This window comes from Mytilus edulis, chromosome 3, assembly GCF_963676685.1.
Source record: "Mytilus edulis chromosome 3, xbMytEdul2.2, whole genome shotgun sequence".
NCBI classification, from domain to species: domain Eukaryota; kingdom Metazoa; phylum Mollusca; class Bivalvia; order Mytilida; family Mytilidae; genus Mytilus; species Mytilus edulis.
In genome coordinates, this window is record NC_092346.1 from 62,830,005 (window position 1) to 62,844,817 (window position 14,813).

At 32.3% G+C, this 14,813-nt stretch overlaps 2 protein-coding genes across 2 annotated transcripts in view; one reads left to right on the plus strand and one right to left on the minus strand.

Moving 5' to 3' along the window:
* LOC139517081 (tectonin beta-propeller repeat-containing protein 2-like) overlaps positions 1 to 14,813 on the plus strand; it is a 40,764-nt gene that overhangs the window by 12,001 nt on the left and 13,950 nt on the right. Inside the window, exons 8-14 of the mRNA XM_071307748.1 lie at positions 184 to 1,729; positions 2,024 to 2,242; positions 4,825 to 4,960; positions 5,702 to 5,903; positions 6,414 to 6,503; positions 7,144 to 7,371; positions 7,810 to 7,938. Coding sequence (XP_071163849.1) covers positions 184 to 1,729; positions 2,024 to 2,242; positions 4,825 to 4,960; positions 5,702 to 5,903; positions 6,414 to 6,503; positions 7,144 to 7,371; positions 7,810 to 7,938 — 2,550 coding nt within the window. The remainder of the gene's footprint in view (positions 1 to 183; positions 1,730 to 2,023; positions 2,243 to 4,824; positions 4,961 to 5,701; positions 5,904 to 6,413; positions 6,504 to 7,143; positions 7,372 to 7,809; positions 7,939 to 14,813) is intronic.
* Positions 8,521 to 12,613, minus strand: LOC139518174 (uncharacterized). The gene is made up of 3 exons (XM_071309864.1): positions 12,350 to 12,613; positions 12,214 to 12,234; positions 8,521 to 11,516 (listed from the first exon to the last, which is right to left on the minus strand). Exons 1-3 carry the CDS (start codon positions 12,611 to 12,613, stop codon positions 9,069 to 9,071), a joined length of 2,733 nt encoding a protein of 910 aa, XP_071165965.1. The 3' UTR covers positions 8,521 to 9,068.

Below are 14,813 nucleotides of genomic sequence, written 5' to 3' on the forward strand. Positions count from 1 at the left end.
TTTCACATTTAAATTAAATAACACTTTGACTACAATTTTCAGTTTTATTGAAGATTTAACAAGTTAGTTTAGCTTGTGTATATAAATTTGATATTTTTTAATTACATATATGTATTTTTAATGGCTATTTTGTAGTATGATAAATTTTTCCTCTAGTTTTATGTTTTGATTTTTATATTCTAGATAGCAAGTTGTCTCCAAACATCAAGCATCAGGACCTTGACACACTATCCCAGAATTCTGTAGAAAGTGAAGCTACCAGTGAACATATGTCAGATAAAGAAAAGTCATCTGACAGTGCGTCAAATGATAGAATATCCATGGAAACTGAAAATATAAATGTGGACATTTCTGACATCATTGGCTTAAAACCGGTAGAAAGTCAAATAAATTACACAGAAGACAATCAATTAAAACATGGATCTGATGGGCACATAATGAATAAAGATGATGTGAAATGTGTACTGGTTCAGGAAGTACATAATATTCAGGATAAAGATGGTGTTGTTCCTGATTCTGAAAAAGTTTCAACTGTGAAAATTTCAGAAATGCAGATTAATGAAACTAAACTGAAGGAAAGCTTACAAAAGTCTGAATCTGTGTTAAAAGAGGATAAAACTATTTCTATGAAACAAGAAGAAAAACCGAATAATGACAATGTAGTGGGTGTGGTAGAGAAAGACGTAGCAAAACCAATTACAGATAATATTGCAAAAACAAAACAAGATAATAAAGTAAAACCAAAACAAGATAATATAGTAAAACCAATCGCAGATAATAATTCAAAACCAAAACAAGACAATAGTCCAAAACCACAGACATCAAAACCAATTGAAAATAAAGCAGAAAGTTCTATTACTGTAGATGATCTTTTCAAAGAAAATAAATCTAATCTAGATATTGTTGAAAAGATTACAAAACATCCCAAAAAGCAGAGTGCTTTGTCAAAACTTGAAAAAAATCTTGCCAGTTTGGAAGAAGGCCTATCTTTCTCAGGTTTTGAACAAACAAGTCAGTTCCCAAGAAAAAATGATGCTGAAACAAAAAAAGAAGCATTAAATATATCTCAGGCAGATTCTGGTAATGATTCAATGCATGAAGAAACTTTGTCTTTACAAAGTAAAGTGACTGAAGATCAGCAGAAAAAGGAAGTGACACAAGTATCTGCCAAAGATGTTTCTCCACTTAGTGGTCCAATTTATCGGTCAAACAGTTCATCTTGTGATGATTTTTATGCACAGTACAATACTTCAGCAAATACAACATCAACAAGTGGTAGTGGACTTAGTGAATGTTCCGAAAATCCACTTTCAGGAGGTGAAACTGAGGAACCAGAAGAAATATTTGACAATAAATCTGAAAGTGTCAAAGTTTGTGATCAGGATAGTGATAATATAAATAAATCAAGCAAGGTATTCAATACATGGACAGAAGTTGTGACATCTGGCAATTTGATCAGTCTTGTTGTGTCAGATTTACACATATGGTGTACTGACAGAAGCTCAAATATTTGGTACAGTAATATAAAATCTCCTGGCATCAAATGGGTGAAAGCTAATGGTTACGCAAAACAGATTTCTGTTTCTCCCTCAGGAATGATTGTATGGAGGGTATACAAGGATACAGTTTATGCTGGTACCAAAATCACATCAAAACATCCAGAAGGCATGAAATGGGTTGAGGCAATAAGAGGGGTTCAGTCAGTGTCTGTGGACAATTACTCTGCTTGGTATGTTGGTTACAGGAATATGTTTTCTACCAGTTCTTTTGTTTTAACTACATAAGAGAATTTTACTGCCAAACTGGAACCAGAAAAGACATGAATGTTTCCAATGGTTATGAAAAAGATAAAGAAATTCGACTAACTTTGATTTTCTTCGAGTTGTAAATATTTATCCATTTTATAATAGTATGTTACGATCAGCAATACTTTTCAAATTGATTTTTCATTCTCCCATACAGTGTTTAATTTTTGTGGAAACATTTGAAATAAGCATAATTTTAACTTTCCTTTTATTTGCAGGTATATCAAGTCTAATGGTGAAGTAGCAATGCAGAAAGGATTATCAAGGGATAGACCATGTTATAAATCTATAATTATTGACTGTTCTTCATACAAATTACATCACATTGTTTGTAGATCAGGGGTGGTTTGGGCCCTCACTGACCAATGTAAGCTAATATATAGAGCTGGGATAAAGAAAGATTGTCCGGAAGGAAAGGAATGGGCTGAATATATCAAGTTAGTATGTTTAATGAAAAGGTATTTTATTTTCACAAATTGTTAGACATTAAAATCAGTGTATATTTTAGAATACCTCGTCAATGAAATTTGGGGGCATAAGTTTAAATAAAGATGCTATTTATAATGTTGCATGATATAATAAAGTCAATAAACCAAATTTTTTGTCAACAAAAATCAATGTATTCATGTTCCATAAGGTACAACTTTAATTGTTATTGATCTGATTAACTAAATGATGTCATAGCAAAGTGGTAAATCCAGTTGATGCCCTAATGAAGAAACTGCATTTCTAAGAGATTAAGACGGATTTGTTATAAATTTTGATAGACAGTAGAACCTTGATAAGTCTACAATGAAGCATTAGAAATGCATAGAATAAACAGGAATTTAGAAGGAATACTTCAACTCATCCTGGTTTTTAACACAAGGTTCAACTGTGCAAGTGATTGAATAAAACTTCTCCATAGAGAAATTAGAATCATGAAAGTCATTGGAGTTTCTATAATTCAAATCTTGCTTAGAATGAGTAGATGTGCTTTCTACCTTTATTGTGAAATAGAACCTTTCACACATTTTTGTAAACAAATCCTAAGTTTCCTTAATAATACCAATTTAACTTAATATGAGGCAGGCATTTACCTGTAAATCGGGACGAAGTCTGTATAAATTATTTTTTAGTAACTTTTAAAAATATTTGTTAAAAAAAAGAAACGGAAATACCGTAAGGTTTCTGATTTTGGTTCTGTTGTTAGGGATTTTAGTTGTGACGTTATTTAAGTTATGACTTTATATGCAATGTAAACAAAGAAATGCTATCATCAGGTAACGTATTTTCATATCAAGGAATTATTAAAAATGAAATTGGTATTGCGTTCCTCCCTATTTTTAGCTCACCTGGCCCGAAGGGCCAAGTGAGCTTTTCCCATCACTTGGCGTCAGGCGTCCGTCGTCGTCGTCCGTCCGCCGTCGTCGTCCGTCGTCGTTAACTTTTACAAAAATCTTCTCCTCTGAAACTACTGGGCCAAATCAAACCAAACTTGGCCACAATCATCATTGGGGTATCTAGTTTAAAAAATGTGTGGCGTGACCCAGCCAACCAACCAAGATGGCCGCCATGGCTAAAAATAGAACATAGGGGTAAAATGCAGTTTTTGGCTTATAACTCAAAAACCAAAGCATTTAGAGCAAATCTGACATGTGGTAATATTGTTCATCAGGTCAAGATCTATCTGCCCTGAAATTTTCAGATGAATCGGACATTTCTTTGTTGGGTTGCTGCCCCTGAAATGGTAATTTTAAGGAAATTTTGCTGTTTTTGGTTACTAAGTATCTTGAATATTATTATAGATAGAGATAAACTGTAAACAGCAATAATGTTCAGCAAAGTAAGATCTACAAATAAGTCAACATGACCAAAATGGTCAGTTGACCACTTTAGGAGTTATTGCCCTTTATAGTCAATTTTTAACCATTTTTCTTAAATCTTAGTAATCTTTTAGAAAAATCTTCTCCTCTGAAACTACTGGGCCAAATTTAACCAAACTTAGCCATAATCCTCAATGGGGTATCTAGTTAAAAAAATGTGTCCGGTAACTCGGCCAATAAACCAAAATGGCCGCCATGGCTAAAAATAGAACATGGGGTAAAATGCAGTTTTTGGCTTATAGCTCAAAAACCAAAGCATTTAGAGCAAATCTGACATCGGGTAAAATTGTTGATTAGGTCACGATCTATCTGCCCTGGAATTTTTAGATGAATCGGATAATCGGTTGTTAGGTTGCTGCCCCTGAATTGGTAATTTTGAGGAAATTTTGCTGTTTTTTTGTTATTATCTTGAATATTATTATAGATAGAGATAAACTGTAAACAGCAATAATGTACAGCAAAGTAAGAACTAAAAATAAGTCAGTATGACCAAAATAGTCAATTGACCCCCTAAGGAGTTATTGCCCTTCATAGTCAATTTTTAACAATTTTCTTAAAATTTGAAGATTTTGAATAACATTTTCCACAGAAAGTACTGTTATAGATAGAGATAATTGTAAGCAGCAAGAATGTTTAGTAAAGTAAGATCTACAAACACATCACCATCACCAAAACACAATTTTGTCATGAATCCATCTGTGTCCATTGTTTAATATTCACATAGACCAAGGTGAGCGACACAGGCTCTTTAGAGCCTCTAGTATAGTAGACTGATGAATATATATTTTACCCAAAGTTTCATACAAACGAGACCGGAAAAAGGAAGTACATGGTAGATTTCTGCGCAGATGCAGGAATTCAAAACATGACATTAAAAAAATTGAACGATTTTGAGTTCCTTAGTACAATGAAAATTTCGGGAAAATTTTCTCACTTTTTTTTTATATTGATTTTCTACTGTTATTGGGGACTTTGTCCCCATATTATTTCCATAAAAGTCATGTAATTTGAGTCCTTTTTAAAAAGTGCTTCATAAAATTCTGATTTCTATTTTATCAAGACTTAAATCATTTGCATTGACTTATTTCCATCTTACCAAATTTCTAAAAATATTAAATTTAGGTTAACCTTAATTTTTTATCATAATATTTCAGTCCAGATGGTATGATGTTTTCATCTGTTTCATTTGGAGATGGTAAACTGGCTTGGGCTGTTGATGTACTAGGGAGAATTTATTTCATGACTAATGTTTGCATGGAAACACCATTAGGAGATAACTGTTGGTGGCAGGTGATTTTAACTTTATATGTTTTATAATATGATGTTACAATCAGATGAAAAAATATTTAAAACAATTTGTTACAATTTGTTTGAAGTTATAATAAACATCTTTATCACCAGATTTGTTTAAGGCACTGGAAACAGTGCATGCAATGTTATGACTAAAATATCTACAGCTGTAGTATTCATCCCTCTCAGGGATGGATTGGCTTAATTTACAGAATTACACAGATTTCACAAAATGTATAAATTTTTATCAGTTAGTAAAATTTATATATTTTGTAAATTCTGTGTAACTCTGTTAAGGTATGAATGAATCAATGATCCAAAGTGAATCATGAACCATAAATATAAACACTAACTGTTTACATTGAGACATAAACCAATGTATAAAACCAACATATTCTGAAGTGAAACACAACACAATATCTAAAATCATCAAATGTCTATGGTCAAATATTTCAACTGTTTATGAATTGCACACTAAACAAAATATTTAGATTCAGAAAGCACAAAAACATAATTTATCACTGTAGTTGTTATAGAATTGAAAGTGTATTATCGCTATTTTACCAAATCTTTCTCAAATGATATGAAAATTATCGGTAGAAACTATGGACGTTGTCATAGGTAAAATAGCAAAAAACAGATTATCATTGGTCATCTCAACTCGATTGCTTTTCTCGCTTTTGCCATACCGATAATCTATAAGTATCAACATGATTAATAAGTAGTTTTGGTGATTTACAGGTACCTATCAATAATGAAATAACTACTACTGATTACACTTTAATTGATGGCATCAAGTCACTGGCTAAAGTATTTGATCCTCAAAAGCTGACAGATTTAATTGGTAGCCAAAGGGGTGGTCTGATAGCAGCAGGGACAGAAGGTGTCTGGGTTTGCCCTGATTGTAAATATACATTACAGCTATGCCGAGGATCAATGGAAGGTAAACTATGTTTCTAATAGGATTGTGAAAATACCTGTCGAGGATTTATAAATTGTAAGTTGATAATTTTTTGTATACTCACCTTATTGCTATTTTCACCATTTCTGGATATCACAAAGGCCCTAGTAACATTTTGATGTCACAATAGAAATTGTTTTATGCTGCAAAAGAAAAGTGATTGTTGTATGACACCAATAGTTCAAGTGTCACAGATATCCAAGCAGTTGGGTCTTATTCAAAATGAAGACTGAATTTGTGGTCTTTCTATCCATCTGTTCAATCCCATGCTCTTGTGTCAAACAAATTGTTTTTGTTTTGTCCTTTTGTGTCCCAAAAATTGCAACACCAGATTGAAATGCTCTCTTGAAAGGCTGTTTTGCCTATCAAAATATATGTAATGACCAGTTTTGCATAGTGACAGACCTTGATTACTTCAATATTTCATGTATTTAGTATATGATTTATGAGTACAAAATATCCTAACAACATAACATTTGTTTTGTTTTTAAGGTCACTTTTGGGAGGCTGTTTTTCTGAGTGGTATTGTTTCTTCAACAGCTTGGAAATTGATTTCTGTGGCAGCCATTCATTTAGAATGGGGTAAGCATATATGACAGGAGAGACTATTTAAAAATTGACATAGAGGCAGAAAAAAAATATAACACATGGTCAAATTTGTGTCAACATTGTATAAATTCAGCACCCAGTTTGTGAAAAGACATGGGTTGATATTGGTAACATCACTATCATATGCCTGAATGTAATATGCTTTAACATTGAGTACAGAGGTAATCCAAGCAGGTGTTCTTGTACTTATGATGTACAACTGGATACGAAAACATTTGCTTACCTACATCGTATAATGACATGTGATGATTAGTTGCCAATAAGACAATTATCCACGAGATTAAAGAATGAGGATGTGAACAACTTTACGTCAACTTAATAACTCGTTTTCAAAATTAAAATAAATATAAAAATAGCAATACATGAGAAAAAAATTTAAATGTGATTCAAAATTTATACTGCCTTGATGTTTTAGTCTAATTTATCTATAATCAAGGTTTCTGAACACAAAAATAACCAAATAGAGGTATACATGGAAATTATCTGAATTATTTTTAAATCTACTTATTACGGGTTAGAAATGAAAAAAATGAAAAGAAAACTGTATAATGATTTTCAGTTAAAGTTATAATTGGAAGCCACAAAGGTTAGGACATCCTTTTGTTTTTTTTAGGTTTAATTTGGGCTCAGCAACCAAATGGTGAAATATTTACATTCACTCCAACCAAAAAGAAAATAAGGACAGAGCAGAGGCCTCCAAAAGGCATGTTTGTGTGTATGAGTGTATGTGAGGAGGCTGTATGGGGCCTGAATGAGGATGGGAAGGTATACATACGTAGCGGCATAGCAGATCACTGTCCTGAGGGTGCCAAGTGGTGTGACCTGGATCTGAAACAATTGGGTATGAGTTTTCTATCTTTTATGATCTTATATACCAACCAATGACAAAATAACAAATAATCTACAAAAAACATATTCATATATAGAAAGATTTCAATATTTATACACAATTGAAAAATGGCTTACTAGGGTTTTCATGTTTATATAAGTAATGGATTTGAAATCTAGTGACAGAAATCTTCCCCTTGCAATTAGAAATGTTCAATCATTGGAATATTCTTTGTTGGAACACAGCAGGTAATAAGTGGCGAGATAGCATTCTGGAAAATAGTAATAATAAACAAACTGCTGCAAATACAAAGTTAACATATAATGTTATCATTTCCCCCTCAGTATAGCAAAGGATGATAATGACAGGTTTTAAAAGTTTTGTATAAAAAAGTCAACATGGTCTGTATGGTTACTATAGTATAGTATACTGATTTGTTTTGTTATACAGGTGATGCCCATTTAATCCATCTATCTTGTGGCTCTAGGAATGTCTGGGCTATTGACAGTGATGGTGTAGTATACCAAAGGATAGGAGTAAAGGCCCCTTCCACTCACTCTCTACAGGCTGCTTGGTTACCACCCGTATGAGAATTTTAGAGGGATTCCGCTTAAAATTAGCAGGAACCCAGGCGGAATCCGCTTAAAAATCTAGACTTTTAGACGGAATTAAGGCGGACATGGAAAAAAGAAAAAAATCCGTCTAAACTGTTATATACCTTAGGCGAAATGTTAACTTTTTTCCTGCTGAGTTAACAGGATTTCTGTAGCAACAGATATAACACAGACGGAATGCTGGACTTAGTAAGATTTGTTTCATTTCTAAGGTGGAAATTGTACTTAAAAAATTTTTGTTCAATTTTATGAGGCGGAATTTGTACTTAGAAAATTTTGTTTATATTTCTGAGGCGGAATTTGTACTTAGAAAATTTTGTTTGAATTTCTGAGGCGGAATTTCGGACTTAGAATATTTTTCACTTTTTTCTTATGAAAAATATATTGATTTATTTGTATTTTTGCAAATATATGATTAGAGGGTGGTGATTATCTGAGCAATATATCCAACATTAGTCAAGTTATCCAACAGATCAGAGATGCACAATCCCAGTATGTGGTTTGTATCAGTGCAACTTAGAATCATTTGCAGGCTTTAACATCACATTACCATCATCATGACCCATATATCATACTTAGGCTTTAAAACAGAAATCTGTTGAATAAAATTTATTTGGAGACAAATCGATGTATCCTTATACAAATATGAACTACAGAATAAAACAACATTCATGACATGTAACAACTACTAGTTTTATTCTCTTGATTTTCAGAAATCTACATTCACAGTACATGCAGTACCACAGTTTGGATTAATTTTTCATCAACATGATTAATACAAATAATATTTTTTCCCTTTACATCAACATGATCAACATGATCAATATTTTCTAATTTTAGTTTTGTAGCTATCATAATTTGCATTAAGCACTGTGAAGAAAATATTAGTTTTATGCTTTCTCTTTACACATGCAGGGCATATCCAGCCATTTTTAAAAAGGAGGTTCCCAACCCAGAGTAAAGGGGCAGGAACTATATGCTCCCATTCAAATGCATTGATTGGCAAAAAAAGAACTTTTACTTTACTGTTTTTAGAAAAAGGTTACATATGTACATGTATATAAACATTAATGAAATACTTAGAAATATGAAATATTAATCTGATTCCATTTTGTTTGGGAATTTGCAAATATATGAATACTGTGCACAATCATATGTAACTAGCATACAAGAAGTAGTTATGTTTTCAATTGGTATTACTTCCAAAAATGCAGTTTTTGAAACTCTTAGAATATTGGACTTTGGTGCATAATTTCCACATCTTAGTTTTTCAATAAAAGCCAAATAGTACTGTTGATCATTCTCTACAAGATTAATGAAAAACTTGACTTGTCCAAAATTAATTAATCCCCTACATTTGTATTCAATTACTGAGTTGTTCCTCTTTACCATACGAGTATATGACTTTCCATATACAATACAGTCCTTCAGTTCCAAACGTTTAAAGCATTGAAACTTCATTTGTATAAGCTCATATCCAAAAAAATTATGCAATGCCACATTTTCTGAAGCAGATAGAGTTATTTCTTTTATGCCACCTAAAATATAGCCAATGTTTCCAATTTTTTTCATTCGCTTTAAAATGTATGGACATTCCATTGAGTTATAAATTGATTCACAAACTGATCCTTTTTCTATGCAGTTCTGTTTTAACTCTGGCAACTTTTGAAGAAAAGATACTCCAGTTACTATTTGGCTATCAATATTCTGAGTACCACGAATCATTCTAATTAAGGCACCATTTTTGTCTTCAAAAGAGAAACAACTGTGAGTATATAAAGGACCTAAATTGCGAACACAATCAGCTAAATGTAACAATTGGTGAATATTTAAGCGCATGTAACATCCATTGTAAAGTCTTGGAAAATTCTTACAAAATTCCAACAAATACATTTCTGCTTCATTTACTTCTTCATCTGTTGATCCATATTTAAGAAGAACATGCATTGCATTTACCAACAATAAATAATGTGACCATCGTTCCTGATCAAGTATTCCATGTAGAACTGGAGCACCATAATATAACAGAAAAGATCGGTACTCTGAAGCCTTCCAGTATTTAAGGTCATTCTGTATTGTTCTAGGAAGTCGTGTAATTTCAGTAGTTGGACGTATACTAATAAGTCTTTCATCAACCTGACACAATTTTTGGAAGAAGTTGAAAGGTTTAGAAGAATGTTTTTGAGCAAACCATAATTCTAATAAAAGTTTCTGTACTCCCAAAAGTACCCCATGCATATAGTCAATGGCAATACCATTGACAATGTCAAATTCTGGGAAAAAAGACAACCATGATGGACCTTTAATTCCTTTTACTACAGAACTTGTTCCATGTGTACCATTCAATGCTTGACGAGCATTTTCAATAACATTGTGAACTGTTCTTTCTGGGCCTTTTGGATTTGCCTCATCAAATGGAAATACTCGCGTCTGACCTTTTCCAACTGCTGCAGAAGTGCCTTGTTGTTCACATTTCCAACAGGAGTATGCACCATTATATTGTATATGGTTGCATAATATACTTCTTGCTGGAAGATCTGCTGTACCACATAACAATATTCCTTTTGATAGAAATGCTCCTCTTTTTGGAGAGAAGCATTCTATGCCATTATACAAATTTTTCATTGAATGTTGAAATGGTTTGAGAAAAGTGCCCATTGCTGGTTTCTGACTTCCAAACCATAAGCTTGCCAGTATCATATTCTCTCTTTTCATTCGTAGTTTATACGGCAGTTCATTTATTACCAAGAAAATAGGCCACACTGAAACTTTACTGCTCTTAAATACTGCTGCTCCATCAGTGTTAAAAGTAAAAGAAATGTTATCAGGATTGCTCAAAAGACCATTCTCTTTGTTTAAAGATTTATAAATTTTCCCGTCATAAATATCTTCGTAGGTTCCATCTGGTGTATTACGCATAAAGCGATGTTGCAATCTTTCATAGAAATTTTCCTGAGAAAACAAATTTTGTATTTGGTTCTGTAATGGTATTTCAAGAAAGTAATTTCCATCATTTTTACTAAATGGCTTTTTACAAAATTCATATGGACAATTCTTTAGAGAAGTATTTTCAATGGCTCCTAAACAATGGCCACAGTAGAAGTGTTTTACTAATGGAATACGCAAATTTGTAAAAAACTTTTTAAACTCATGGAGCTTCGTACACAGATTATGTTCAAATGGTAAAGCAAATGCAATAATGTTCAATAACACTTGTGTTCCTTCGCTAGACACACCAAAATTTGTTGTAAATAGGGCAAGAAGTAGCATGAAAGCTCCTACTGTTACTGAAGCTCCAGGATAAAGTGGTCGTAAGTCATAGTCTGAATTCAAATCATCATTCTGATCAAAATTAGTAAATGTATGTTCATCATCATTGGAATCTTCCCAGAGCTCGAAAGGATCTTCTAACTCTATTGTTTCTTCATAAAGGGATTTAAGAATATCGTCCAGTTCTGGATCATCACTTTTTAAATCTATTTCTGTAGCTTGTTCAAAGGTAATTGCATCAACTTGGTCACAATGATCAATAGTACTCTGCAGCTGAAATAAGCAAATACATAAAAATGTACATTTGTTGAGTAATGCACATGTATAAACATATCTTTAAGGTTTACATGCAAGTTATTTACATTTATGTATGTGCCTGTCCCATTAGTCAGGAGTCTGTAATTCAGTGGTTGTCTTTTGTTTATGTGTTACATGTTTGTTTTTCATTCATTTTTTTACATAAATAAGGCCGTTAGTTTTCTCGTTTAAATTGTTTTACATTGTTTTATCAGGGCCTTTTATAGCCGACTATGCGGTATGGGCTTTGCTCATTGTTGAAGTCCGTACGGTTACCTATAGTTGTTAATGTTTGAGTCATTTTGGTCTTTTTTGGATAGTTGTCTCATTGGCAATCATACCAATCTTCTTTTTATGTTACATTGTACATTTGTATTAAGCAGTAATACATGTATCTAAAATTTATACACTGTGCAGGTTTAAAAAAGAATTGACACAGCAGGTTTTTTCTTAAACAGACCATAATTTTTTACATGTACAAATGTACAGATTATTATGAGATAGTTGTTTTGATTATGAGCTGCAATTTAGTAAAATGCTAAATCACGTTGATGTATTGGCCTCAGATGACAACATGATGTAGCGATTACATGATCAATTGAAGGTCATCTATGTGTGATACTCATTCACGTGTTAATCTTTAAATAATCGTGTTTAAAGTTGCAAAACTTACTTTTTTGTGTTTTTGTTTATTTGCGGAAGTTGAATATTTTTAAAACAATAACGGAGATGTTCCGGAATGCGGAAATATGTTCCGGATAAAAAAAAATACCAACACTATAATATATAACATGCGACGTATAACCTACCATTGAGGCTTCTGGAGCAGGACTTTCTTTGGATAACAAATTGTTTTGAATTTCATCCTCAAACACGAAGCTTTGGTTAACTTCCGACTCAAAAATGTAGTTTTCGTGTAACTGTTCAGTTGATTCATTCGATGTTAAATCCAAAGTAGGGACAGAACCATTAAGAGTCAACACTGGAATCGGAAGTCCATCCTTTTTTATTATTTCTTTTTGTCTGTATGGTCCCCTTTTTCTTTTCTTTTTCATATTGTATTCATCGGCCATGTTGAGGAGAAGAGTACTGTGTACAATTGGGGTTGCCAAAGGATGAATTAATTGCTTGTATTTGGAACCATTTTATTTGCTGCTATGTAGTCCTTTGAATAACTGTATATTTTTGTATACCAACTTTTCCAAGATCGACATATTTAAAGCCAATATTTTGTTCAGAATGGTGTTTTTTTTTTAATTATAAAAAATATATTTTGTCATCAGTAAATCAAATTCATTAGACAAATCCGCTCCACAGATTATATTTTATGAAGAAAAATCAAAACTTATAAAAAAATACATGTTCTCAAAGTCAGGGTTTTTTATTTTTAGCCTTCTTAGGTCTTTAATTTAATATTCATATTAAAGTAAGTATATAACGTTTTTTTTTAAATAAAAATCTGTGATACACTGCATGAGTTGAACCTGTGACGATCCTCATTCCGTTATATCAGTAGCATACGCCAGAGCTTACTGTAATTTGAAACCTCAATGACCAGTGCCATGCTGAATAGCGTTTCCTGTAATTTGAAACCTGAAAGACCAGTGCCATTTTGAATTTTCATCGCCACACATCATCACAGAACACGTTTTTCGAAGTAAAAAAATATGTATGCCTGTATTCATTGCGATTTTGACAATACATTGACTGTTCTTGGAAAGCAAAGCAAAAAGTTGAAGTTATTGGGAGAATTCAAAGTTAAAGAAAAGGTTGAACTGAAATGGTCAAAATCGGAAATCTACACAGGAATAATTGTAAAAATCAACGGTAAGTTACTTGCAATTTTTAACATTGAAGGAATTTTAATATCTATTCAGCAGTTTTGTTTTAAGAGTTAATATTATTTTTTAAATTGTTTATGTTTTTAAAGGTACGATTTATTGTTTTTTTTTACGACTTAAATGTAATTTAAACAGTCACTTAATATTGACTACTATAAAACATGTGGTTATAGTAGTCTCAGTTAATATCAAGGATTTGGTGATAGTAAAACAATTATTCGTCTCGGGTAAAAAGGAAACAACCTTTGAGACGTGTTGTACAATTATTTTAAAGTATTTAAAAAGACGTAAGTTCTAAACTTTCTGAAAAAATCGTTGAACTACCACCCCCCTTTTAATCGGAAAATGTATCCTGATCGCGATCGATGTAGCCTCCCATAAGTTTACTAGACTTTATAATTTGTAATCAGTTCTGATATTTAACTTTCCTCGAAATCTGGACCATCCCTGCCAAATAAAAATATTTTATTAAACCTATGCATGTCATCGTGAGTATTTACCCCATGCTTTATGTTCACGTAAATATTTGTCGATAGATGTCGCTGCTTCGACGTAAACAATATCGTAAATACATGGTTCCCTGTACGAGTCATCGACTATAACGCCTTATATTTAACAGATATGCTATTATTCTATAACAGTTTAAAATTTTCATTCATAAAAATCCCAACCGACAAGACGAAAACAAATTGAGATGGCATGCATTTAATCGAGCTAAGGGTTACAGGGAATTAAAACCTGATGCTTCTTAAAAAATCCAATTAAACGGTAATCAATTATAGTCATGATTTTTCGGATATTTTCTTTTTACATGAATATTATGACTTAAAGGAACCGATCACAAGATTTATGTCAAACTACTTTTCTCGGATTTTTTTACAGGGATGAGATGATTTTTTCAACTTTCTGATTTTTTTAACTTAAGATTTGACTAAATATTCAAGATGTTGATGTTTGTACTGCCACTAGTCCAATTGATAATCTGGTCTTCAGTGACTATTATTGTACATGTATATTAAAGTTATTTTGCTTTGACGCCTTACTGATCATGAGCAGACTTAGGCTTATAGAAAAATAATTAAATAGCCTTGCAGCACGTCAATAATATTTAGACTAATGCTTGCACATGCTTGTCTTTCTTTAGTGGCGGATCCTGATGTTTTCATAAAAGAGGAGGGGATCACTGACGGTATCGGGATCGTTCGCCCTGATTACATATTTGCCCTAGGTTCGTTCACACTGAGTTTGTTCGTCCTGATAGTCCGTTCGCCCTGGGTTCGTTCGCCCTATATTAATTTATGATATGTATATGTTACATCAATGAACGAAATATATATATATGTATATATTAAAATTTATGTATATCTATTAAAAGTTAAATACAGAATATTTGCCAAATTTATATTAATAAAATAAAATTCTTGGCTGCATT